Here is a 25523-nt window from a genome sequence, read left to right as displayed (position 1 = left end):
AGAGAAATGAATACCTGATGCTTTCCATTTTGTCACATCATACACATACACACAGAAGCACATATGTGTGTGCACTCATGCACACACTCATACCACACACACACACACACATACACACACACACACAGAGCCACCCACTCCTTGGGGAGGAAAAGAGAAAGGAGTTAGGTCAGAGACACCACTGTGGGTGGGCGCTTGAAGGCTCTCAGCCTGGTGTGCAACTTTGGGTTGGGTATCCTCTCAGCTCTGTCTCATGGTCTTGGTGTCACACCTGTCATGGGAAAGCCACCCCTGAGATGGGGCAGGCTGGGGAGAAATGTAAGGCATACGTTGCTGAGAAGGAAGAAATCCATGCTTCATGCGTAGATGCGAGTTTCAGAGGAGGACGGGCCTTTTTTTTCCCCTTTGGCCGGCTCTGTCTCGCTGGAAAGGTGGGGAAGAAATGAAACCAAGAAAGGAGGAGAGAAAGTAATAATCATAATAGTAATAATAATAAAGGATAATTAATAAATAAGAAAAAACTAGTTGGGCCAATGGAACTTAATATGACAAATGACTTTTCTGTTTGTTTTTGCCTCCCCACACCCTAAATGGACTTCCGCCGTCTCATCAGCCTGTGGTTGTCAGTAAAGCTGTGTAACCCAGGAGAAATGGAGCTGATGGGGGATGGAAAGAGGCTGTTTTTTAATGTGCTTGGTGAGATCTCTTCGATCTTGTAAGAGATGGAGTGGAAGTACTGGGGGGCGAGCTTAGCGCTGAAGGAGTTCTGGTGTGCCGCCGAGCGGCCACCGTATTCCTGCGGACGGTAGCACGTGCACGAGCACACAGACTGCAGGTCCGCCACGTCCGCCTTGTAGCGGGACCGGCCCTGCCGCGCCTCCTCGGGGATGTGGATGACCATGCTGTTTCGGTTTCCGGCAAGGGAAGCCCTCTCCTCGGCGTCCCGCCGCTCGTCCTCGCTGTTCATGGTCAAGAACCTGAGGACCACCAGGTTGAGGAAGGCCCCGATGACTGTCAGCCCCACCAGGATATACATAAAGCTAAAGGCCACGTAGAGCGGCTTCTTTTGCAGGGCGCCCTTGGTCTGCAGGGCCACGTAGTCCCCGAACCCAATAGTCGTCAACGTGATGAAGCAGTAGTAGTAGGCGTGGAAGAAGCTCCACTCCTCGCACTGGGAGAAGGCGGCGGCGCCGATGCACAGGGTCCCCATGCAGGAGAAAAAGCCCACGGTCACCATGTTCTCCATGGACACCTCCGTGTTGTGCATGCCGCAGCACTTCTTGATGCGCTTCAGGAGGTAGCGCACAAAGGTGTTCATCCGCTCGCCGAGGCTCTGGAACATGACCAGCGTCAGCGGGATGCCCAGCACCGCGTAGAACATGCAGAAGGCCTTGCCTGCGTCCGTGCCGGGGGCAGCGTGCCCATAACCTGGGGGGGGTGAGAAAACGGAGTCTGAGTGAGGAGACGTCCTGTGAGGATTGGGTGGGGGGTGGATTGGGGGCATTTCAGTGGGGAGAGGGTTGTGTTTCACTTGGGGGGAGGGGGTTGGGAAGATTACGTTAGGAGGGGTTTGGGGGCATGACCATAACCTGCAGGGAAGGAAAGAGAAGAACAAGGGAGAAGCAGTGAAGAAATGTCATGTAGGGACTGGGGCATTTCACCTGGGATGAAGTCTGGAGCATGCCCAAATCCTGAAGGGAGGGATAAAAGAGAACAGGGAAGAAATAGTGAAGAAAGGTCCTTTGAAGTGTGGGTTTGTGGGGGTGGGGGTGATTTGGAGCATTTCAGTTGGGAGAGGAGTTTTGGGAGCATTCCACTGTTCTTAGAACAAAACAAAGTAGTTTTAAAAAAAAAAAAAAGCATATTTGCTACTAAGAAAACTGCAAGCCCAGAGAATAAAATTAAATATGGACCAACATATTTAAATATTAAATATGGACCCACCATGGACCAACATTAAGAATGCTAAGTGTTGTATGCTAGGCTCTGTGCTGATGCCTTGTTGTCCATTGCCTCCTTCCAACCTCATAATGACCCTATAAAATAGGCATGAAGAGTCCAACACGACTGACAAGAAAATTGAGTTACTTAATAACAGGGTAACTTGATTTCTTCAGAGTTGGGATTTGAAAGGACTGTTTTCAGCCACCAAGTATCAGGCTTAAAAGTAGAGGGTATGAATCAAGACAGGTCACTGCAGAGTGGAACATAAACACCATGAGGAAAAGAATTTCTATCTGCTTTGTTCACTGCAGTGTCCCCAACATGCAGAGTAATGAATACCTAGCACGTAAAATATTTCTTTCATAAAAGAATAAATAAATGTGTGCCACTGTGGAATGTAGACTTATCAGCAAAGACACAATAAACAACCCTTAAAGACCTCATGTATGTAAATGCTGTTGAAATTCTTCACTCAACTTCACAGCACCTCACTTCATTGATCCCCTTCACGATTCGGTATTTCCTCACCTTCACAATCAGGACAGTGGTACTAGAAAGGGAAAGCTACCTGCCAGGGTCAGTTATCTAGCTGATCGGTGATAATGTCAGAATACTATCTACACAATGTGGCAGAAGGAACATAAGACTCAGTAGGTTCTAGTTCAAGTTCTAGAGCTAATATTGCCTAGAGAAAAAAAAACACCTGGATCATGAGCACGATTTGGAATGAGAATTCCGAGGATGAATGTGGCCTGCCAATATATCAAATCCTGTCCCATCAAGAAAGGCTTCCCACAGTCTCATGGGCCCATGGTCACTAAACCAGCTGCATTATCTTGGGCCCCAGAAGACCTCTTCCAACCGAGGTTTCTCTGTTACATGGGACATATACTGGGATGGGATACTATTAATTCCCAGGTGGGGGTTGTTGTTCAGATCTGCTGAGATCAGAGAGCATCTAGCCCAGGTGATACACAGTAGGCATGTACCAGACCCCAAGACCTCCATCCCTCCCACTGTCTCCCACAGGAAGCCTACTCTGACTGCTCCAGCCTACACTCATCTGCCAGGACTTCACACTTATGTTCACTCTGCCTGTCTCTCCCTTGGCATGTGCCACTTCCTACCTGCCCCAGTGGCCACATTCTCCCTAGAGAGTTGCCATCATATGTTTGCCTCCAGAAGGCCTTCTCTTCATTCTCTCTCTCCCTCAATCCCACTGACCCAGCAGTGAGCTCTGACCCCTCAGAAACCCCATAGCCCTTACAAAAAAGGAGACATGACATGCCAGAGTTGGAGTCGGGCCAGGAAGTATACAATGGGGAAATAGAAAAGCTGAAGGGGAGAGCAAAGATGTCAATAGAAATTATCCATTCCGAAGAACTAAGGGATAAAGATAAAAAGTAAATAAAGCCTCAGAGAGCAGTAAGACAATATCAGAAGCCATCATTGAAAAGAAAAGAGAGACTAAGACAAAAAAAGTAAAGAAATCATTGCCCAAAGTAACCAAATTTGGTAAAAGACACAAATTTAGGGATTCAGGAAGCCAAGTGAACTCCAAGCATAATAAATACAAAGAGAACCACACATCAGAGTCAAACTGCTGAAAACCAAAGAGAGAGAATGTTGAAAGCAGCCAGAGAGAAACAATATGTCACGTATAGGGGAACAGCTCTTTGACTACAGCTTACTTTCTAACATAAACAATTGAGGCCACGAAAGAGTGGAACATTTTTAAAGAGCTCTTTCAGAAGGCTGTTAACCCAGAAGTGTCTACCCAGAGAAAATATCCTTTAAGAATGAAGACAAAATACATTTTCAGATTGAAGAAAACCTGTTACCAGCAGATCTGCTCATCTGCTGCATTACTAAAGGAAGTTCTTCAGCCTAGAGGGAACTGATACCAGATGGAGACTTACGTCTTCAGGAACTAATGAAACATACCTTGATAAACAAATGAGTTTATATTTATACAAAATGCAGGGGTGAAAATCCCACTCTACCCCCATATAGCTCACCTGTGTAGCCGATACAACAGCCAAGTGGATGCCGGAGAACAGTCGATTGTTAGCAACTTAATAAGGTGGAACATTAGCTAGCAGTTCCCTATGTGATATGTTTACTGGAGAAAACCAATACAGCATTTTCTGGGTCAAAAACTGTACACCAGGGGCACCCCCCACCCCATTCCTGTCAGTGAAGGTGATGAGAAGCAGTTGCCTTTGCATGGCTGGGACAACCATACACTGGTATAACCTGTCTCAGGGTTCCATCAGTGCTGCTGTCTGTCATAGAACAGAATAAAAGAACTTGACCATGTTGATGCCTCACAGTGTATTTCACAGGTCCATTGCTGTGAGGACGTTCCTTAGCAAGACACATTTGGGAGGCAGTGTGGGAGATGAACACCACCAAAGTTCAGGGCCTTTGAATTAATCTCCTAGGGACCCAGTGGCCTGGAGCACGGGACTCTTGCCACTACAGTGAGAGACGAATCGCAGACCGAGCACTGCCTTCTGGGAAAAGCAGGCCATGCAGGATACCTTCAGTTTTCTCATCTGGATGCGCCCATCTCCACCCTGCTCTCTACGCAGGAGGCTAGTCTGGGAGCCACATCAAGGGATCCCAGGGCCTCTGCTTTCCAGTTACGTTCTTCCAATGGGCAGCTCTGGTAGGCGGTGAGAGGAAGGGAGGAAGATGAGGGCCTCAGGAATTAGCTGCCTCTGCCAGCGGGTTCCCAACATACAGCTGTTCTCTACAAGTCCCAGTAACTATTTCCCAGGCACACTGCCAGTTCTGCGTTGTTGCTCTTCCCAAGTACCCCCACCCCTTGTGGCTTTCCCTCCACCCTACCTACACTTTCCAGAAGACTTTACAAAGGCCCTGTTAATTAATTGCACAAATTGAGAGTGCTGCTTCCTGAAAAGCCCTTAATGGACAGACCACCTGAATTCTCCACGGGGTCTCTCTGCCATATCTACTTCTGACACAACATTGGGTCCCGCATGCAAACAGGTCTACACATATCAAATCTACACACGGCATAGTCATAAAATATCTACATGGAATATACGTGTATGGGAAACGCACACATGGCATCTCTGCATGCTTCATACACAATACACATGGGGAACATTTGGAACTCCGTGAACAAGACATTGTGTTGGGGGAGTAACTGCACTCCCTCTTGGGACACAGAGGCCCAAGACACAACCACAACTTCCTTCCACTGCCTCTAGCCAGCACGGTAGTTCTGAGCAGGGCAGAGCCCACTCCTGACTCACCTCTGCGGATCCCAGAGCCTGGCACAGAGGAAGCACTTGGCCGTTAAAGGGCTGCATCGCTGTGCAAATGATTTCTGTCTCCTGGGGCCTGCCTGGAAGCCCGCACCCCCGAGCCCACCACATCCACCTGCCCTGGCTGGGGGCAGCTTCGCCTGAGACACTGCAGCATCCAGCCCCATTTTCACGGCCCCTTTAATATAGTTGGTAGGTGTCTTTGATCTGTCCTGGGAGAGGCTGTGCAGAGAAGGGGCCTGCATTTCTTGGCTGCAGCTGGCTAACAAAATAAAACAAAATGAATAGGCTCCATCCTCCCGGCGGGGAGAGAGGCAGAGAAAGAGAGTAATAAAACTAATCATTTCTATTGGGTCTGGGGCTCCCTGAAGAGCCAGTTGTGGCTTGCAAGATGCCTTGTGTTCCTCGCTGGCTCCTGTGAAATTTCCCAGAAGTGTGACAGTGCCAGAAGTTTCCCAGACCCAGCTCAGTGCTTCATTAAAGATGCTATGAGTGTCCGGCAGGCTCTCCCCGCTGCGAAAAGTGAGGCCGCTGGGCCATGAGCAGCCCAGACCCTGACACTCTGCAGCTGAAGTCTGTGCATGACTCCTTCCTGTTCCCTGGGAATCTAGACCCATCCACAGCTGGCTGTCAATGACCTTTCCAGACTTACACAGCATTTCACAGTTTGCAAAGCTCCCCTGCCGTGGAGTGCCCCTCTGTGAAAGCCACCCTAATCCCTCTGCCAGAAGTGATCGACCTGGCTTTGAACTCCCACTCTGGGATGATGGGTGGAGTGGACAAGACTGCCCCTGGCATCAGGCCGGCCCATGCTGGAGCCTTGACTCTGCCCCTTAGGAACCACGGGTGGTCACCTCCCTCCCCAGGCCTCCCCATTTTCTTTTGTCACGCTCACTGCAATGTCAGTCTCCCGGGGAGGCTTGGTTGCTCCCTGAGCAGAAGCGACTGTCAAGGCCAGGTGGCGTGGCCATAACTGTGTCCTCCAGCCCATAGCTGCCCGGGGCCGTGGACAGAATGCCAGCCCAGGGCAGGAGATGGCCACACAGGCATTTAGGCATTGGGAAATCTGCTGCTGGAAGAGAATGAAATATTTATAAAGGACATGCAAGGTTTTTGTGCTGGTAGGAATTCAATAGACACAAATTCCATTAAAGAATGACTCAGGGTGGCTCTGGGAAGGGAGGTGCTGGAAAAGAGAGCTGCCCTCCGCCTCCGTGCTTCCTGGCTGGCTCCCCACTTCAGCTGCGACATGCGCCCTGCTCATCCTCACCCCTCCCCCGCGGTGGCCCAGCTCATGTCCCTGGAGGAGCTCCATGTGAGTATAAGACCCAGGTGTCTGCAAACACCAGAAAGCAGGCGATCCAGGACCCCTGTGGGGGACAGGGTGAGAGGCGTGGGCAGCAGGGGTCCTTACAAGGTGACACAGGACTTGACGGTTTACAAAGCTTTCCCACATTCATTCTTTCATCTTTAAGGGGTACCCGGGGCTGTGGCTGTCCTGGGTCAAGTCACTATATCATGATGTAACAGGCCCCCGATTTCACTGGGCATCACCATATGGGCTCCTGTGTAGGTCTCCATTCACCCCCTAAGAGCGGTGATGCTTCTTGGGTCACCAGTCAAGCCCTGAACCAGTGAGCCTTCTGAGCTTTCCTGCCCGACTTGAAGGGAGTCAGAATGTGACGTCTGGAGCCACTGATGTCATGCTAGCACCATGAGGCTGAGCCCGCCCACAGAAGAGACTGTCCTAAGGCAGGGGGACATCATTTTAACCCTGCGCCTGAGCCCAGCCTAGAGTAAGTCCTATTCACACACATTGCAGGCTGTCTCCCAGTAAATCTTTTGACATCAGCCAGTGTGTTGATGGGAGTGGATTCACGCTGAACACGCCCTATGCCTCAGCCTGACTACAAACAACAGTTTTCTATTGATAACAAAGCACTTTGCAATTCAAATGCCCCTGCACCTCAGTCTCTCCTACAAGCCATCCCACATCTGTCCCAGGGGAGATGGGCAGGGAGGCAAACCAGGTCTGCTGGCAGACGTGGCCAGCTAGAGAGCCAGGTCCTCTGGAGAGCAGCTGCTCTCCAGCCCAGCAACCAGGGCAGCAGGCCAGGGCGACCCAATTTCCTGATTTTAAAAGAGAAGCTGGAAATACGGATTTTTTTAAACGGGGGATCTAATTGGTGTCTAATTAAACCTTTTAAAATGTGGCGTGGGCCAAACAAAAAATAAGACAAAACAGACCATCTCTTTGTCTAAAGCAGAGGTCATGATGATCCAGAAAATGAGAAAAAGGAGAAGAGAGGACAGAAGAGATGGGAGGAAAGAGAAAAAGCGTGGCGAGGGGATATGGGGGGAGGGCGGTGAGCAGCCCCACCACCAAGCCCCTTCCCACATCTTCTCATTCGCCTTCCCTCCCTCCCTGTGAGCCCACAGACAGTTCTAATAAAGGCAGCGAGAGCTGGCGTCATCCAGAGCACATCTCCCCCAGGTGGGCTGAGGTTGGCCCTGCCCCACAGAGCGCTGAAGAGAGCCACATGCAGGCGGGCAGCGTCACCCTGGATGACTGAGGACCTCTCCCACAGTCACCGTGGGGAACTCCACCCCACAGAGTGCGTGAGCCCATTTCATAGGTGAGAAGGCTGAGAGCCCTGGGATTCCAAGCCCTGGGCCCTTCTCAGAGCCACCAGAGGCCCTGCTTGTTCACAGGTTGTCACTGTGTTCTCTGGAAAGAAATCTGGCAGATTTGGAATTTTATTTAACAAAAGAGTAATTCCCTCATAGGCTTTTGTATTATTAATAAATCTCCAAAACATTCCCCTTTGGTTTCTCTGCATTTTGTGTCTTAAGGGTGCGAGGAGACTAAAAATGTATTTTTAAAAAATCTGCAAAAGCTTGCAAGGCACACATTTCTGACAACAGGACATGACAGTCCATTCTCCTCTTCTGTCCCCTTGGAGGCCCTGTGAGAGGACCCCCTCAGGAGAGCCCGGAGAGCCCCTTCCTGGAGGTCTGGGGAGACCAGGACAAGGGGCCCCAGAGAGAGCAGAGGCCACCCGGCTGCAGGACGCCTCCACTCTCAGACCAGCCTGGCAACTGCTCCCGCTGCTGTGTGGACATTCATCTGAGTGGACCATCACTCCAGGGACCCTCCAGAGAGCCCAGCACCTCCCAGATGGGGAACTCCTACAAACCACGGTCCGGACGCCAGCTGGACCTCCTCTCTGTTCTGGGGCTGCACCTCCTGGGCCCATTTCCTTTATCTAATGAGGATCCAGTGGGGGATCACATCAAGTGTTATTGTCCCCATTGTAGGGATGAGAAAACTGAGTCTGGGCAGCCAGGCTTCCCCTACAGCCCCACAATGACCCTGTGGGCATCAGGAAACCGCTCGCCATGCCCCACTGCAGACAGTATCACCACCCCAGAAGTCATCAGGAAAGAGGCAGGGCTTTCGTTTGCTTGGCAATGTTCTCTACTCCCAGCTCAGACCCAAGCAACAAAGAAAAGATCCTTTAATAGTTATTTTCAGCAATTCTACTCCTAGGTATGTAGAAGAATTCAAAATAGGTATTCAAATGCTTGTACACCCATGCTCCTAGCGGCACTATGCACAACAGCCCAAAGGGGGAGACTGAGGGTCCATCGGTGGATGGATGTATGGATGACAAAAAGCGGCTGATATGCACAAACAGAACATTACTTAGCCTTTAAAACAGATGGAATTCTGACATGTGCTACCCTGTGGATGAGCCTTGAAACATTATTTGAAGTGAAAGAAGCCAGACACAAAAGACCACACATTCATTGTATGACTCCATTTATAGGAAACGTCCAGAACAGGCCAATCTACAGACAGAAAGCAGGTGAATGGTTGTCCAGGGTGGGCGAAGGGAGAATAGGAAGTGTTTGCTTGATGGGTCTGAGGTGTCCTTCTGGGGTGACGAAAATGTCTGGGAACCAGATAGAGGTAGTGGTTGTACAACATTGTCAATGTGCTAAAGGGCGACCAGAATTGTCCACTGAATTATCCACTTTAAAATGTTAATTTTATGTGATGTGAATTTGACTTCAATGAAAAACAGGGTGTGGGGGGACGCTGTTGTTAAAAGCTAAACTCTTCCCACGGGGAAATGGGGCCTAGAAGGATGAGAGAGGTGGCAGACATCAGCCACAGACCAGCTCTGCCAACGTGAGGCCTGCTGCAGTGCTGGGGGTGCGAGTGTCGGGGAAAGAGCCTGGATCGGGGACGGGGGCTCACACCTCCCATCTGAGCCCTTGTGAGCAGCCGGCAAAGGGTGGTGGCCCAGCCAGCTTCCTCCATCCATTAGACAGCATGCAACCCCCACTCGCAGGGCTGTTGGGGCTCTAATGAGGCACCCACCAGGGCCCCGCCCTGCGTGACCTGAATGAGGCAGCCTCAGGCCGTGGTCACGGCCCAGCCCCTCCCTGGCTCGCCCCGCCCCTCCCTGGCTCGCCCCGCCCCTCCCTGGCTCGCCCAGCCCCTCCCTGGCTCGCCCCGCCCCTCCCTGGCTCGCCCAGCCCCTCCCTGGCTCGCCCCGCCCCTCCCTGGCTCGCCCCGCCCCTGCCCGGCTCGCCCCGCCCCTCCCTGGCTCGCCCCGCCCCTCCCTGGCTCGCCCAGCCCTTAGCCACTCTAACACCTGAGGCTTGGAACCACAGACGCATGGAACCATGCCGCTGGAAGAGACGCGAGGTCTGCCATCTACCAAATGAGTTTGCTTCTGAAGAGGAAGGTTCACATAAAATGTGGCCAGTCATGCGTGTAACCGGCCCCAACGACGGTCCCTGCCCCCGTCCCCGTCGTTTCAGGCCCAGGGCTCGCGGGCCGCAGACGGCTCGACTCCGCGACCGAAGAGGCAGCGCGCCCTCTGGCGGGCACTCGCGCGCCTGCGGCTCGGCCGGTCCGCTCCTCGCCCACGTTTCCCGCGGGCCCGCGTCCAGGGCGAGGACTCCGCGGGAAAAGCCATTCGTCTTTCTCATCGGCGATGTGTGATGTGGTGAGTTTCCCCCCCAGAAGTCATTACCATCAATCCCGGGCAGCACTGACTATAATAACAAGAAGATGACGATGACCGCAACCGTGTACTGAGGGCAGACGATGTGCGAGGACGTGAGCGAAAATGCTGCACGGGGCTGAGCTCATTTATTCTCGTGGGCCAGGGACTTCCCTTTGCCAGGTGAGCGGTGTTCTCTCAGTAGCATGGAGGAGAAACGTGGGGCAGACTGTTATCCTTCTCAGCCCCAAAGTCAGGGCCACCTGGGCTCCCTGCCAGCCCCCACCCTGCAGACGGCTGCTGCTTTGTGAGGGAGCTTGCTAGAAGCCTGGGTCTCACTTCTGGTCTCCTCCACGCCCTCCCAATCAAATTCCTGTCTCGCTCTTCATCTACTCTCCTTCCTCCGCCCCCTCCCCCCAAAAAAAGGAAATATGGAGAAACAAATCTACATTGAATAATGAAGCTCATAGGACAAATTATAAAACGTGGCTGATTTGTGAAAAGTCTATGGTAGAAGAAAATTTAAAGTCGAGCTTAATATCCATGAATAACCACTCATTAGTAATTGATACTTTTTGTAAAAGAAGTGAAAATAAGTCAAAAATATTACAACGTGTGCTTTATTTCTGTTAGCTGTGGAGAATCTCTTTTCTGGCTGGAGTATAATACCGGAGCGGGAGCAGGTGGAATTCACGCAGGAGAGCTCCGACCGGGCAGGAGAGAGAGCCTTGAACATGAGTTACTTGTGGCCCTCAGTGCTGACCACACCTGGCAGTGGCCATGGTCCCCACAACCCCCCGCCCCAGTTTGCTGGTCCCACAGCTCTGTTCAGACTCTTCCTGCCCCTCCACAGGGCTGATTCCTCCCCTCTCAGAGCCCAGTTCAAATGCCACCTTCTCTAGAAGGTTCTCCTCTCCTTACTCTGAATTCCCCAAGGAACTCAGGGCTCGTAGGAATCCAAGTGACAAGGAGTTAGGAGTCCACCGAGACGGCGTCCTGTTCCGTGAAATGAGCGTGATTCAAGCCCATGGGGTCAACAGGGCCGGGAGCAGGGGAGAGGGGGAAGTAAAGAGTGGCTTTGGAGTTGAAATAATAAACTACGAACGTCTGTGCTCTCAGACACCTGATTAGCTGAAATAAAAAGTGGTGGTGTTTGTGGCTCGGAAAGCGTTGCTTCCCAGCCAAAGCTCACCGGGATGGGATCAGCTGGGATTGTGTTACAGGGCAGGTTCTGAGTCAGGAGGCCTCTGCATTCTACGCGTGCCCTGGCCCTCCCACCGTGTGGAAGGGGCTCTAAAGAGAAGCAGGGGCAGCTGGCGCTGGTGGAGGTCAGTGCTAGGCCTTAGGAGAGCCCCCAGGCCTGTTCTAAGCACATTCGGCTGCTTAGAGTTGAGCTCATTCCCACTCACAGTGTCAGCACGTGCTGGGGTCTGGGGGCAGCAAACTGGCTTCCAGGGCCTCAAGTGTGGAGAGATGCTCATTTTGTCAAGAAGCAACAGAAGCAGGTGGTTCTAACAGAGACAGCTGGTGCCCACCCACATATGCGACCTCCTCCTGGGCACACAGCTGGCCTACACGGTCCCTTGCAAGTAGACACGGCCATAGGACTCAGTGCCGGCCAGCAGGGTGCCAGGCCCAGCCTCAGGATATTCTCTCTCCCTCTCCCGCGTCCCCTGCCCTCTCCCCCTCCCCTGCTCTGCCTGAAGATGGAGAGGGCTCAGGGCGTGAGGGAGGATGGGGCCTCCGGCAGTTAGGAGCCTGGGTTGCTGAATGCTCGTGTGGACGCTGGACACACAGCAAGTCTGTACAGACTGGCATCACGACCTGCTCATCATGTCCCATGAGATCCAAGGACAACCGGACTTTAGTGCAGATGGATAGTCCACAAAGCCCCGCGGAGGCCCATTCTCACGGCCGCAGGCATGGCCATGGCCACTGCACAGGTGAGACAACTGGTCTCAGGGACGTGACTAGCTGTATGACCTTGGGGACGTCCCATTGCAGTGGGGCGAGGCCTGGGACATGGCTGACTGTGCAGTGCAGCCTGGCAGACGGTGCTCACAGCCCCGTGAGGTGAGCTGTCACACACGTATACAGAGACACACATCTGCACACACAGATATGCACGGACACAAGTGTGCACACAGATACGAGCACATGCAGACATGCGTGTACACACACACATCCCAGGGCCAAAGCTCTCCCAGAGCCTCCCTTACTTAACAGCTACCAGGTATCTTCCAGTCTCAAGGCCAAGTGGGAAAAGCCGGCCTCGAGGCCCACCAGCTGGGCCCCACTTCTGCTCCTCTGTGTGATTCAGGAAAGTGCCTCAGCAGCTCGCACCCTGGTCTCTCCTGGAGACCAAGTAAGCAGCACTGCAACTTCCCCCAAGGCTGGCTGTGAGCAGTAAAGAAGGAAACAGGTACCAGGTATGGGCCTCCCTAGCATCCAGACCTCTCCTGGACCACACCAGGCTTCTGTTTTCTGGTTTTTCTTTCCTTCCCCACCCCCTCCCATTCAGCAACCATCAGGTAGTTTTCTGTACTGCAGGTATGCTTCTGTTTTGTGTTGTTTGTTCCTTTTATTGTCTTAGATTCCACGTATAAGTGAAATCACATGGTGTTTTTCTTTTTCTGTCTGAATTATTTCACTCAGCATAATGCCCTCTAGGTCCACCCATGTTGTTGCAAAGAACAAGATTTCATTCTTTTTATGGCTGCATAATATTCCACTGCACCGATGAGAATGTACCACCTCTTCTTTATCCATTCATCTATGGATGGACAGCTAGGTTGGTTCCATACCTTAGCTATTACTTATTACTTGTAATGCCACAATGAACATAAGAGTTCGTGTATCTTTTCAAGTTAGTGTTTTTGTTTTCTTTGGGTAAATACTCAGAAGTAGAATTGCTGTATCTACTATGTGAGCTCTATTTTTAATTTTTTGAGGACCCTCCATACTGTTTTCCAGAGTAGCTGCACCAATCTGCAATCCCACCAACAGTGCATAAGGGTTCCCTTTTCTCCAACACTTGTTTCTCGCCAACTCTTGTTTGTTGCTTTTTTGATGATAGCCATTCTGACAGGGGTGAGGTGATATCTCATTGTGGTTTTAATTTGCATTTCCCTGATGATCAGTAACGTTCAGCATCTTTTCACATGTCTGTTCGCCATCTGTATGTCCTCTTTGGAGAAATGTCTATTCAGGTCTGTCCATTTTTTAATTGGATTGTTTGTGGGGGGTGGTTTGTTTGTCTGTCTGTTTGTTTGGTGTTAAGTTGTATGAGTTCCTTATATATTTTGGATGTTAACTCCTTATCACATATATCCTTGCAAATATCTTCTCTTGTTCAGTAGGCTATCCTTTCATTTTGTTGATGGTTTCCTTCACTGCAATTTTTCGTTTGATGCAGGCCAATGTGTTTGCCCTTAGCAATATCTTTTTTTGAAAAACAATGTCAAAGAGTTTACTGCCTGTGTTTTCTTCTAGTTTGGTTTCAGGTCTTACATTTAAATCTTTAATGCATTTTTAGTTTATTTTTGTATATGGTGTAAGTTATTTTTTGCATGTATCCTCCCAGTTTTCCCAACATCATGCATTAAAGAGACTATCCTTAACCTCCATTTCATATCCTTGCCTCCTTTGTCATAGGTTGACTGTATAAGGGATGATTTATTTCTGGACTCACTATTCTATTCCATTAATTTCATATGTTTTTTTATGACAGTACCATATGCTTTGATTATTGTAACTTTATAGTAAAGTTTGATACCAGGGAGGGTGATACCTCCCACGTTGTTCTTTCTCAAAATTTCTTTGGCTGTTTGGGGTCTTTTATAGTTCCCTATAAATTTCAGGATGAGTTGTTCCAATTCTGGGAAGAATTCCATAGGTATTTCAATGGGGATTGCATTGAATCTGTAAGTTGCTTTAAGTAGTAAGGACATTTTAACAATATCAATCCTTCCAATCCATGAGCAAGGTATATCCTTCCATTTATTTGTGTCTTCTTCAATTTCTTACTTCAACACCTTTGTTTTCAAAGTACATATCTTTCAACCTTTTTAGTTAAAGTTAGTCCTAAGTATTTTATGCTTTTTGATGCAATTGTAAAGGGGATTATTTTCTTCATTTCTCTTTCTGAGATGCAAGAGATTTCTGGATATTGACTCTATATACTGCAACTTAACTGAATTCATGTATTAGTTCTAATAGTTTGGTGTAGTCTTTAGGGTTTTCTATTTGTAGTGCCACGCCATCTGCAAATAATGAGAGTTTTTCTTCTTCCCTTCTGACTTGGATGCTTCTTCTTTCTTTTTTTGCCTCAATGCTCTGGCGAGGACTTCAGTACTATGTTACACAGAAGTGGTGAGAGAGAGTGCATGCCTGTCTTGTTCCTGATTTTAAAGGAAACGCTTTCAGTTTTTCACCATTGAGTATGATGTTAGCTGTGGGTTTGTCATACATGGCCCTTGTTAGGTTGAGACATTTTATATATATGTGTATATATATATATATATATATATATATATATATATATATATATATCCACTGTTGAGTTTTTATCATTAAAGGATGAGTTTTGTCAAACGCTTTGATTGCATCTATTTAAATATGGTTTTATCCTTTATTTTGTTAATATGATGTATTACACTGATTTACATTAATAGACGTGACTCATACTTACCTCCCTGGGATGAACAGCACTTGATCGTGGTGTATAAACTTTTAATTTATTGTTGAGTCTGGTATGCTAAAGCTTTGTTGAGAATTTTAATATCTATGTTCATCAAGAATGTTGGCCTGTAATTTTCTCTTTTTTTGTAAGGTCTTTGTCTGGTTTTTGTATCAGGGTAATTCTGGCTTCGTAGAATGAATCTGGAAGCATTCCTTCCACTTCAATTTTTTTGAAATAGTTTAAGAAGGATAGGTATTAATTCTTCCCTGAATGTTTGGTAGAATTCACTTGTGAAGCCATCTGGTCCTGGACTTTTATTTGTTGGGTGTGTTTTTTTTTATTATTATTATTACACTTAATGTGCCATTTTAAGGCCATTATTTCCTTATTAATTTTCTGTCTGGATATGATCTATCCATTGATGTGAATGGGGTATTAAAATCCTCTACAATAGTATTACTGTAGATTTCTCCCTTTGTGCTCACTAATAATTGCTTTATATATCTAGGTGCTCCTATACGGGTGTGTAGATATTTGCAGTTGTTATAGCCTCTTCTTGGATTGACCCCTTGATAATTATGTAATATCCTTGTTTTTTACATTTTTTTGTTTTAAAGTCTCTTCTGTCTGATTTTTTTGTTTTAAAGTCTATTTCTTCTCCTTTTTACTTGCATGGAATATCTTTTTTTCATCCCTTCATTTTCAGCCTGTGTGTCTTTTGAAGTGAGTCTCTTGTAAGCAGCAAATAGGTAGGTCATGTTTTTTCATCCATTCGGCCACCCTATGTCTTTTTATCGGTGCACTTAATCCATTTACATTTAAAGTAATTATTGATAAACATGTACTTATTGCCATTTTGTTAATTATTTTGTGGTTATTTTCACAGTCTCCTCTGTTCGTTTCTTCTTTTCTTGATCTCTTCCCTTGTGGTTTGCTGGTTTTCTTAAGCGTATTTTTGGGGGTTGTTCCATTCTAGTTATTCTTTGTATATCATTTGTAGGTTTTTGGTTTGTGGTTACGTGAGGATTATGTGCATCACTCTGTATCTATAGCAGTCTGTTTTAAGCTGATAGGCATTTGTTTGAATATATTTTATAAGGACTACATTTTTTATTCTCCCCTCCACACTTTATTATTATGTTGTATTTATATCTGTTTGTGCTGTGTATCTCTTACCTACTTATTGTAGTTTGGATTGAATTTGATACTGTTTTCTTTTGACCTTCACAATAGCTTTTTAAATGTCTGATCCACTGTACTTACTAAATATTTGGCTTTACTGGTGAGATTATTTTTCATTTCTCATATTTTCTTAATTCTGGTTATACCCTTTCCTTTTCTGCTTAAAGAAGACCCTTTAACATTTTTTGTAAAGCAGTTTAATGGTGATGAAGTCCTTTCGTTTTTGCTTGTACGGGAAACTCTTTCTCTCTCCTTCAATTCTGAATGACAACCTTGCTGGGTAAATTATTCTAGGTTGTAGGTTCCTTTGTCGGCACTTTAAAGATGTCCTGCCACTCCCTCTGCCTGTAAAGTGGCTGCTGAGAAATCAGCTGATTGTCTTATGGGGTTTCCTTTGTGTGTAATTCCTTGTTTTCCCCTTGTTTCCTTCAAGATTGTCTCTTTATCTTGAACATCTGCCATTTAACTACAATATGTCTTGGTGTGGGCCTTTTTGGGTTCATCATGTTTGGAACTCTCTGTATTTCCTGGGCCTGGATGCCTATTTCTTTTCCCAGGTTAAGAAAGTTTTCAGCCACGATTTCTTTAGAGTTTCTGTTCCTTTCTTTCTTCTCCTTCGGGGATCTCTATAACGTGAATGTTCGAGTGGCTGATATTATCTCAGAGGTTCCTTAAACTATCATGGTTCTTTAAAATCATTTTTGCTGTTCTTATTGGTTGATTTCCACTGGTCTCTCTTCCAGGTGGATCTATTCTTCTGTATTAGCTAACCTGCTGTTGATTCCCTCCAGTGTATTTTTCAAGTATTGTATTCTGTAGGTCTGCTTGCTGCTTGCTTCTACATGCTCTTTGTTAAAGTTCTCCCTAAGTTGTTCTATTCCATTCTCAAGTTTGGTGAGTCTCCTTATGACCGTTTTTTGGGTGTGTGTGTGTTTTTTTTTTTTTTTTGGTTGTTTTGTTTTTCTTTTTAACTTCTTTATCAAGCAATTACTTATCCCTCTTTCCTTAGAGTTCTTTTTCTGGAGATTTTTCTTCTTCCTTTATTCGAGAGATACTCTTCCGTCTTTTCATTTTGCTTGACTTTCTATGTTGATGTGAATTAGACAAAACAGCTATCTCTCCCAGTCTTGAAAAAGTGGCTTTCTGTAAGTGGCCTCTGTGTAAACTGTGTGTGCTGGGTGGCTTTCACAGGCTGGTGGGAGCCCAGTGAGTGCCAAAGGCATCCAGTGCACCGGCCTCCCCAGCCAGACCTGCTCCAGGTGGGGAGGGCGGGTACATACAGAAATGCCGTGTTGGTCCTTCTTGCTCCCCTTTGTTCAGGGCTGAAATGGGCTTGAGACGTGTGTCCGGGAATATGCCACAGCCACCTTGCAGGTAGGCCAGACCACCTGGCTAGAGCCTCCACTTACCCTACGGAGGTGGAGGGGACATAAACAATGGCGCTCACTGGCACCTCTGCCCTGGAGAATTCCCTCGGTCCCCAGAGGGCTCCCACAGCTTCCCAGCCTTCTCCACACAATCCCTCGTTGGCTGTACAGAAAGTGCTCTTGTGAAAAAGTGACCAGTGTGTAGCCTTTCTGTGCCAGGCAGATCGGGGAAGCTGATTCGAGCTATGCAGGCACTTATGGCACCTGGAGTGCTGGCCTGCTGGGCTGCAGTGGCTCCAGCAGGGCCAGGTGCCGTGGTGACCCCCTATGGTTCCCACTTCCTCCCTCTGGAGGGAAAAGGCTCCAGGCACTGTTGCTGGGAATGTGCTGTGGTGATCTTGCAGGTAAGCCAAAGCCCCTGAGTGGACCCCCCACACACGACTTACCAGAGTGGAGGCGGAGATAAACAGTAGTGCTCACCAGCTCTTCTAGCCTGGAGGGCGCCCATGGCTTCCCAGCCTTCTCTACTCAGTCTCTCTCGTTTGTTATTCAGAAGCTGTTCATTCAGCTCTCAGTTGTCTCCCAGAAGTAACTGTTGTCTATATACATATATATTTGGGTTTGCTCATGGGAGGGGTGAGTTCAGGGGGGACCCTGAACTCACCCCTGTGCTGCCGCCATCTTGGACCTCCCTCCCTTGCCAGTCTTTGATTTTGCCTTTCGGTTTCCAAGAGGCCCTGTGAATGTAAATGAGTTTGTCACAGGTGCACATGATTCTTTCTTCTTCTGCTTTATGCCTCAGGGCCTTTGCTCATGCTGTGCTGTCAGGTTGGCATGGCTGGGAACCCTTGAACAGCACAGTACCCATCCTCTGCCCAACACCTCGCTGGAGTGTGCACTCCCTTACCCCCAGCTGTAGGCTGCGATGGCTCAGCAGGGGGGACCTACGGTGCTGAGTCACAGTGCCCCTACTTCTTGGCTCTCTTAGGTCACTGGTCTCAAGCTCAAATGACTTCAGGACAAGGTGTCAGTCATGCAGAAACAGGACTTGTTCTGAGGTCAGAGGGAGGTGAAGACCCTGACCAAGGGGGAGGGCCATATGTTACCTGAGGGGCAGCCCCATTCAGCTCCAGGCAGTTACTGGTTTGAGGGAGGGTGGCCCAGACAACCTGACCTTCCTGTTCCTGGAAGGGCAGGCATCCAGGTGCATCTGCGTACGGGCCACAGACCAAACATCTGCAAAGCCCCTGTCTTACTGATAAATCTCCCCCATTCTCCCGGCAAGGAGGCATGTGTGTCTATGCCAGGGGGCTGCCATTAACCTCCCTGTAGCCTCGCTCCCCTGGGCCCATGGGTCAGGGGAGCACACGTCCACTGTCACAAGCCCTGCAGGACATACCATCTCTCGAGACTTCCCACACCTTCCCATCCCCGTCAAGTACCCTTTACGGAAGCCACTTGGTGTTTCTGCCCTGGAGGGGCCATGTCTCCCCTGCTGGTCTGTCTGTCTACTCTGGATGAGCAGGAACACCTCGAGGGCAGGCTCTGACCCAAATTTGTTTCTGGAGTCCTTGGGCCACGCTTGGCATGAGGGTGGTAGCCACTCGCCACATGGCTGGGCAAAGGAGGCTCCTTTGATGTTTCTCCTGCCCAGTATCATTCCACCCTTGACTGAACTCATGAATCAATGGGACCCTTGGAGTGGAGAGGCAGTAGGTAGGTAAGAAATTAGCCAAGGAGGTGACATCAGCATCACGGCAGAGTGAGAGGACGCCATTGTTTCTCCCCTTAAATGTACAAGTCAGACAACAATAACTCAACAAAGGACCCCCTGCTGTACACACAAACATGCCTGAAAGGTCTGCGCCTCAGGACACCTGGAGGCGGGCGTGCTGGAAAGAGTAGGAAAGGCAGGGCATAGGAGAGGACGGGTGGTGGCCTCAGATGCAGTGCGCACCCACCACCACTCCAGTGAGCATGACAGCCTGGGACACGTCAGGCTGCACCCCTCACCCTGGCCTGGAGCGTGAGACGGGCAGGAGCAGTCCCCCTCTCCCAGAAAAGCCACCTCCTACCCCCTCACCCATCCCGGCAGTCAGGTACGGGTGACTGGGAAGCCTCAAACAACACAGCGGTGCCTGCAGCCCTTCCTGGCGGGGGGTGGGAATGTGAGATGATGGCCTTGCCTCCCGTGCCCCACCCATCCTGGCAGAGCCTGGGAAAGAAAATTCAAACATCCCAAATGAGACACGAGAGAGTGGAAGGCAATATTCAAAATATTGAAAGACGGACCATTGGCCAAGCTGAGAGAATTTACCACTATAAGACCTGCATTATAAGAAACGTTGCAAGGAGCTCTTCTACTGGAAACCACAAGAGAAAAGTATACAAAACTTGGAGTAAGATGACAAACAGACAGAAGCAGGAAACTGCAAATATTCTTCAGTTTTAGGACAGGCTATTAATTATTTAACATAAAGGTTAAAAGGGGAAAGGGAGCATTTAAAATACTCCAGTTTGGTAATGAATGTACAAAATAAAAAGGGATCATTTGTAACAAAATTATGTAAAGGGAGGAGGGAAAGGACTGAACGTGCACAGGAGAATGAGAGGCCGTCAAAAGAGAAAAGACTATTGTATGTACGAGCCATTTTACACAAACTTACTGGTAACCACGAAACAAAAATCCAGAGCTGAGACACGAAACATGAAAAAAGAAGAAACAGAAAAAAAGTCATAGAAAACTGCCAAACTAAAATAGCAAACATAATCATAAGGGAAAAGAAACAGAGCAACCAGAAAACAAAAGATAAAATAACTGTAGTAAGTCCTCATATATCAATAATCACCCTGCATGTAAATGGACTGAACTCACCAATCAAAAGGCCCAGAGCAGCAGGATGGATTCAAGAACAACACCCAACTATATGCTGCCCACAGGAGCAGGGGACTCATCTCAGCATTAAAGACAAACATAGGCTCAAAGTAAAGGGGTGGAAGATGATACCTCAAGTAAATGACATCCAGAGAAAAGTGGTGGTAACAGTACTGATATCAGATAAAATTGATTCCAAGATAAAAAAGGTAACAAGAGCCAAAGATAGACATTACAACGGCAAAGGGCACAATCCACCAAGAAGACATAACACTTATCAATATGTGTACATCCAACCTGGGACCACAAAAATATATACAGCAATTACTAACAGAACTAAAGGAAGAAACTGACGAAAATATAATTATAGCAAGAGACCTGAATATCCAATTGACAGCATTCAATGGATCATCCCCACAAGAAGGTAATAAGGAAATACTGGCATGAAAGTACACATTAGAGTAAATGAATTTAATCAACAGTTATGGAATTTTCCATCCTAAAATAACAGAATACATTCTTTTCCATTGTACATGGAACATTCTAAAGGACAGACAATATGTTGGGGTACAAAATTAGTATCAACAACTTTAAGAAGACTGAAATCATACCAAGCATATTTTCCAACCACACTGGTGTGAAATCGGAAATGAACTACAAAAAGAAAGTTGGGAAAAAACCACAAAGAGGTTAAACAACATGCTACTGAACAACTATTGTGTCAAAGAAATAAAAGAACAGATCAAAAGACACATGAACAAATGAAACAAATGAACAATGAAATGAACAAATGAAACAAATGAACAAATGAAAATGAAAATACGACCTATCAAAAATTTTGGGATGCAAAAAAAGGTGATACTAAGAGTAAAGTTTTTTAGCATTACAGACCTACTTCAAGAAAGAAGAAAAATATCAAACAATCTACCATTATACCTCAAAGAACCAGAAAAAGAAGGACAAACAAAGCCCAAAGTCAGTAGAAGAAACGAAATAATAAAAATCATCAGAAACAAATGAAATAGAGAACAAAAAGATAACAGAAAAAAATTAATAAAACAAAGAGCTTGTTCTTTGAGAAGATAAAATTGACAGACCTCTGGCTAGACTCACTAAGGAAAACAGAGAAAAGACTCAAATAATTGAAAGAGAAGTTACAGTGGACAGAACAGGAATACAAAGCATCATCCAAGAATACTATGAAAGGCTATCCGCCACCAAATTCAATAACCTACAAGAATTGGACAAATTCTTAGAAATATACAACCTTCCTGGACTGAACCATGAAGAACTGGAAAACCTAAATAGACCAATTACTAGTAAGGAAATTGAAACAGTAATCAAAAAAACCTCCAGAAAAAGCAAAAGTCCAGGACCAGAAGGTTTCATTTGTGAATTCTACCAAACATTCAAAGAAAATTTAATACCTATCCTTTTCAACCTCGTCCAAAATATTGAAAAGGGGGGGACTACTTCCTAACTCATTTTACGAGGCCAAAATTACCCTGATATGAAAACCAGGCAAGGACAACACACAAAAAAGAAAATTACAAACCATATCTCTGATGAACATAGATACACAAATCCTAAACAAAATAACAGCTAATCAAATATAACAATGCATTAAAAGGGTCGTTCATACACCATGATCAAGTGGGATTTATTCCAGGGATGCAATGATGGGTCTATATCTGCAAATTAGTCAGTGTGACACATATTAACAAAATGAAAGACAAAAATCATATGATTATCTCACTAGATGCAGAAAAAGCATCTGACAAGATACAACATCCATTTATAACAAAAATACTCAATAAAATGGGTACAAAAGAAAAGTACCTCAACATAATAAGGGCCATATATGACAACCCCTCAGCTAACATCATGCTCAATGGTGAAAAGCTGATAGCTTTTCCTCTAAGATCAGAAATAAGACAAATATGCCCCCTCTCACCACTGCTATTCAATGTAGTACTGAAAATCCTAACCAAAGAAATTAGGGCCCCACTAAAAAAAAAATGGAAACGAAAAAGTAAAACTGTTGGTATTTGCAAGATGACATGGTTCTACATATAGAATACCCTAATGACTCCATCAAAAACTATTAGAAACAATAAATACAGTAAAGTTGCTGGCTACAAAATCAATGTACAAGAATCCATTGCATTCCTGTATACTAACAATGACATTTCAGAAAGAAATGAAGAAAATCTCATTTACAATTGCAACAAAAAGGATAAAATACCTAAGATTAAACTTAACAAAGGAGGTGAAGGACCTCCTTAAAACCACAAGACATTGTTGAAAGAATTGAAAAAGACACAAGAAATGGAAAGATATTCCGTGTTCACAGATTGGAAGAATTAACATTGTTAAAATGGCCTTATTACCCAAAGCAATAAACAGATTTAATGCAATCCCCATCCAAATCCCAATGGCATTTTTCAAAGATATAGAGTAAAAAATCATCAAATTTGTATGGAACTGAAAAGGACCCCATACAGCCAAAACAATCCTGAGATTAAAAAAAAAAAACTGGAGGTATCACACTCCCTGACTTCAAATTACATTACAAAGCTACAGTAATCAAAACAATGTTATTGGCAGAAAAACAGACACACAGACCAATGGAAAAGAATTGAGAACCCAGACATACACCCACATGTATATGGGCAACTAATTGTCAACAAAGGAGCCAAAAACATACAATGGAGAAAGGAAAGTTCCTTCAATAAATGGTGCTGGGAAAATTGTAAAGCCACATGCAGAAGAATGAAACTAGACTGCTGACACCACCCACAAAAATTAACTCAAAATAGATTAAAAGACTTGAATGTAACAGAATACATAGAAGAAAACATAGGCACTAAGCTTACGGACCTTGGTCTCGGAGGGGTTTTTGTGAACTTCACCCCAAAAGCAAGAGAAGTACCAGCAAACATAAATGAATGGGACTCCATCAAACTAAAAAGCTTCTGCACAGCAAAGGAAAGCATCACCAAAACAAAAAGGCCACCAACCGAATGGGAGAAGATACTTGCATACGATACCTAGGATAAAGGGGTAATATCCAAGATATATAAAGAACTCATACAACTCAATGACAAAAGAGTAAACATTCCGATTAGAAAAATAAGCAGAGGACCCAAACAGACACTTCTCCCAAGAAGACATACAAACGGCCAACAACTACATGGAAACATGCTCAACTTCACTAGCTATTGGGAAAATGCCAGTCAGAACCACAGCGAGATCCACCTCACACCTGTTAGAACGGCATCATCAACAAGACACGGAGTAAGTGCTGGAGAGGCTGTGGGCAGCGGGAGCCCTGGTGGGAATGGGAATGGGTGCAGCCACGCACTGTTTATCAACAAGGATACATTCTCCGCTAAAGGCATCGCTAGGCAATTCCATCGCTGTGCAAACATCTCAGAGAGCACTCAACACGCACCTGGAAGGCAGAGCCCCTGCACAGGGTGCCTAGGCTGCCTGCCGTCCCACCATCGTACCTGTGGTCTCTCACTGACCGAAACTGTTATGCGGCGCGTGACGTGTATGCCGGCCTTTCTACAAACAGACTGGCACAGTCCAGGGTGGCCTTTCCCTCCTTTACGTCGCAGTGGATGACATGGTGCTCTCACGTCTGCGTCCGCAGTGCCTTCATTCATTCAACAGGTAACTGCTTCGTACCTGCCATGTGCCGAGCACTGGGCTAGGCACCCAGGGAGTAGTGCCAGCGATGGTGACGGTGACAACAGTGCAGTGACAGCCATGAGGACGCCGCGCTGTGCCAGGCACTGTTCTAAAGGCTGCCCATCCGCGGCACTGTCAGCAGACGGCATGATCGCCACCACGGTGTTATAAAGGGTGTGAGAGGAAAGCGCTCTTGGGGGCCTGTAATCACCTCAGTTCCCAGGTGAGGAGAGGAGGCCCAGAGGCTGTCACTTCCCTGGGGTCTCACGTGCCACCCAGCACTGGGCTGTAAGCGGGAAACGCAGCCCTGCGCTCAGCACCTGAGGACGGGGGAGGGTGCCTGCCCATCCACCCTCCCGTCCCCGGGCAGAACGGCCTGCCCACATGCTTCCACCCCTGCTGCAGGAAGCGTTCGCAAACAGAAGCTGGCCTCAATTCATCTCCCCAGAGCCGTGGAGCCCTTTTAATTAAAGTGGCTGCCCAGCTGCTGTCTGCAGATGAGGGATGGCCCTGGGACCGTGAGAGCAGGCCTGCATCTGTCTTGTTAGTGGCTTGGTGTCCTGCAGTGGCTTGTGCAGGGCAGGAGACAGCGTTGGCCAAGGGAGCCGGACCAGAGAGGGCCACCCCATCCTGCAGAGGTGAGCACACTGGCCATCCACAGGGCCATGCTCTCTGCCGGGATGGGCTCTCCGCACTCAGCCCCTGGGGAAAACAAGGCCCAGCTCAGCTTCTGTGGCTGCCGCAGGCGACAACCCCTCCTACTATACAGTAGGCCCTCAACAAGGATTAGTGGAAACCTAATCCCCTCTCCAACCTCCATCATTCCCCCAATCAAAACCTGTCCCCAGAACGTTATTCCTCCCGGGACAATCTGCTGGAAAAGCCTGGTCAGCACTGCAGCAGGAAAGCCTGTCCCACCCAATGCCAGCAGGATGGAGACCTGCACTGGTGGCCTAAAGGGGACCTGTGGTAGTCACGATGGTCATCTGAGCAAGTCACATAGCCACAGTGAGCCTGTTTCATCCTGTGTCACAGGCAAAGGAACCCCCACATCCTCTCCATGGCCCGGCAAGGGGGGCCCTGTGTGTGATGCATGCAGCCCAGGGCCGAGCACATGGAAGTCCTGCCTGTGGTCATCTTCTCTCCCAAACCAGCCCTGGGCCACCCCTACATGTCTCTGCAAAATCTCACATCCCTTCCTTTTAAAGTCCCAACCACTCATCACTCCCTAACCCAGTGTTTCTCCAAGCGTGGCCACAGACCATGGGACTCCCTGGGGCACTGGTCAAAGTGCAATTCCACGCCCTGCCCAACTCATGGGATCAGAAGCCCCGGACCAGGCCCTTGAATCTGCATTACAGAACCATCTAAACTGGGGTTGGAGAGCCGTGGCCCTGACTTGAGCTGGGCTCTGGGTTTGATGCCCCTTTCTGGGCCTGGTGTGAGATGGAACACTGGATAGAT

The 25523-nt window shown here is 47.5% G+C and overlaps 1 protein-coding gene across 1 annotated transcript in view; it reads right to left on the bottom strand.

Moving 5' to 3' along the window:
- Window positions 1–451: 451 nt before the first annotated feature.
- The window catches only part of KCNK9 (potassium two pore domain channel subfamily K member 9), a gene marked incomplete at its 5' end in the record, with an annotated part of 69615 nt that continues 44543 nt past the window's right edge, over window positions 452–25523 (bottom strand). Inside the window, one exon of the mRNA XM_081070571.1 lies at window positions 452–1428. Within this exon, the coding sequence (XP_080926697.1) occupies window positions 587–1428 (842 nt within the window). The 3' untranslated portion in view covers window positions 452–586. The remainder of the gene's footprint in view (window positions 1429–25523) is intronic.

Source organism: Rhinolophus hipposideros (genome assembly GCF_964194185.1).
Source record: "Rhinolophus hipposideros genome assembly, chromosome: 13".
Classification (NCBI taxonomy): domain Eukaryota; kingdom Metazoa; phylum Chordata; class Mammalia; order Chiroptera; family Rhinolophidae; genus Rhinolophus; species Rhinolophus hipposideros.
This window is presented reverse-complemented; position numbering and strand designations above follow the sequence as displayed.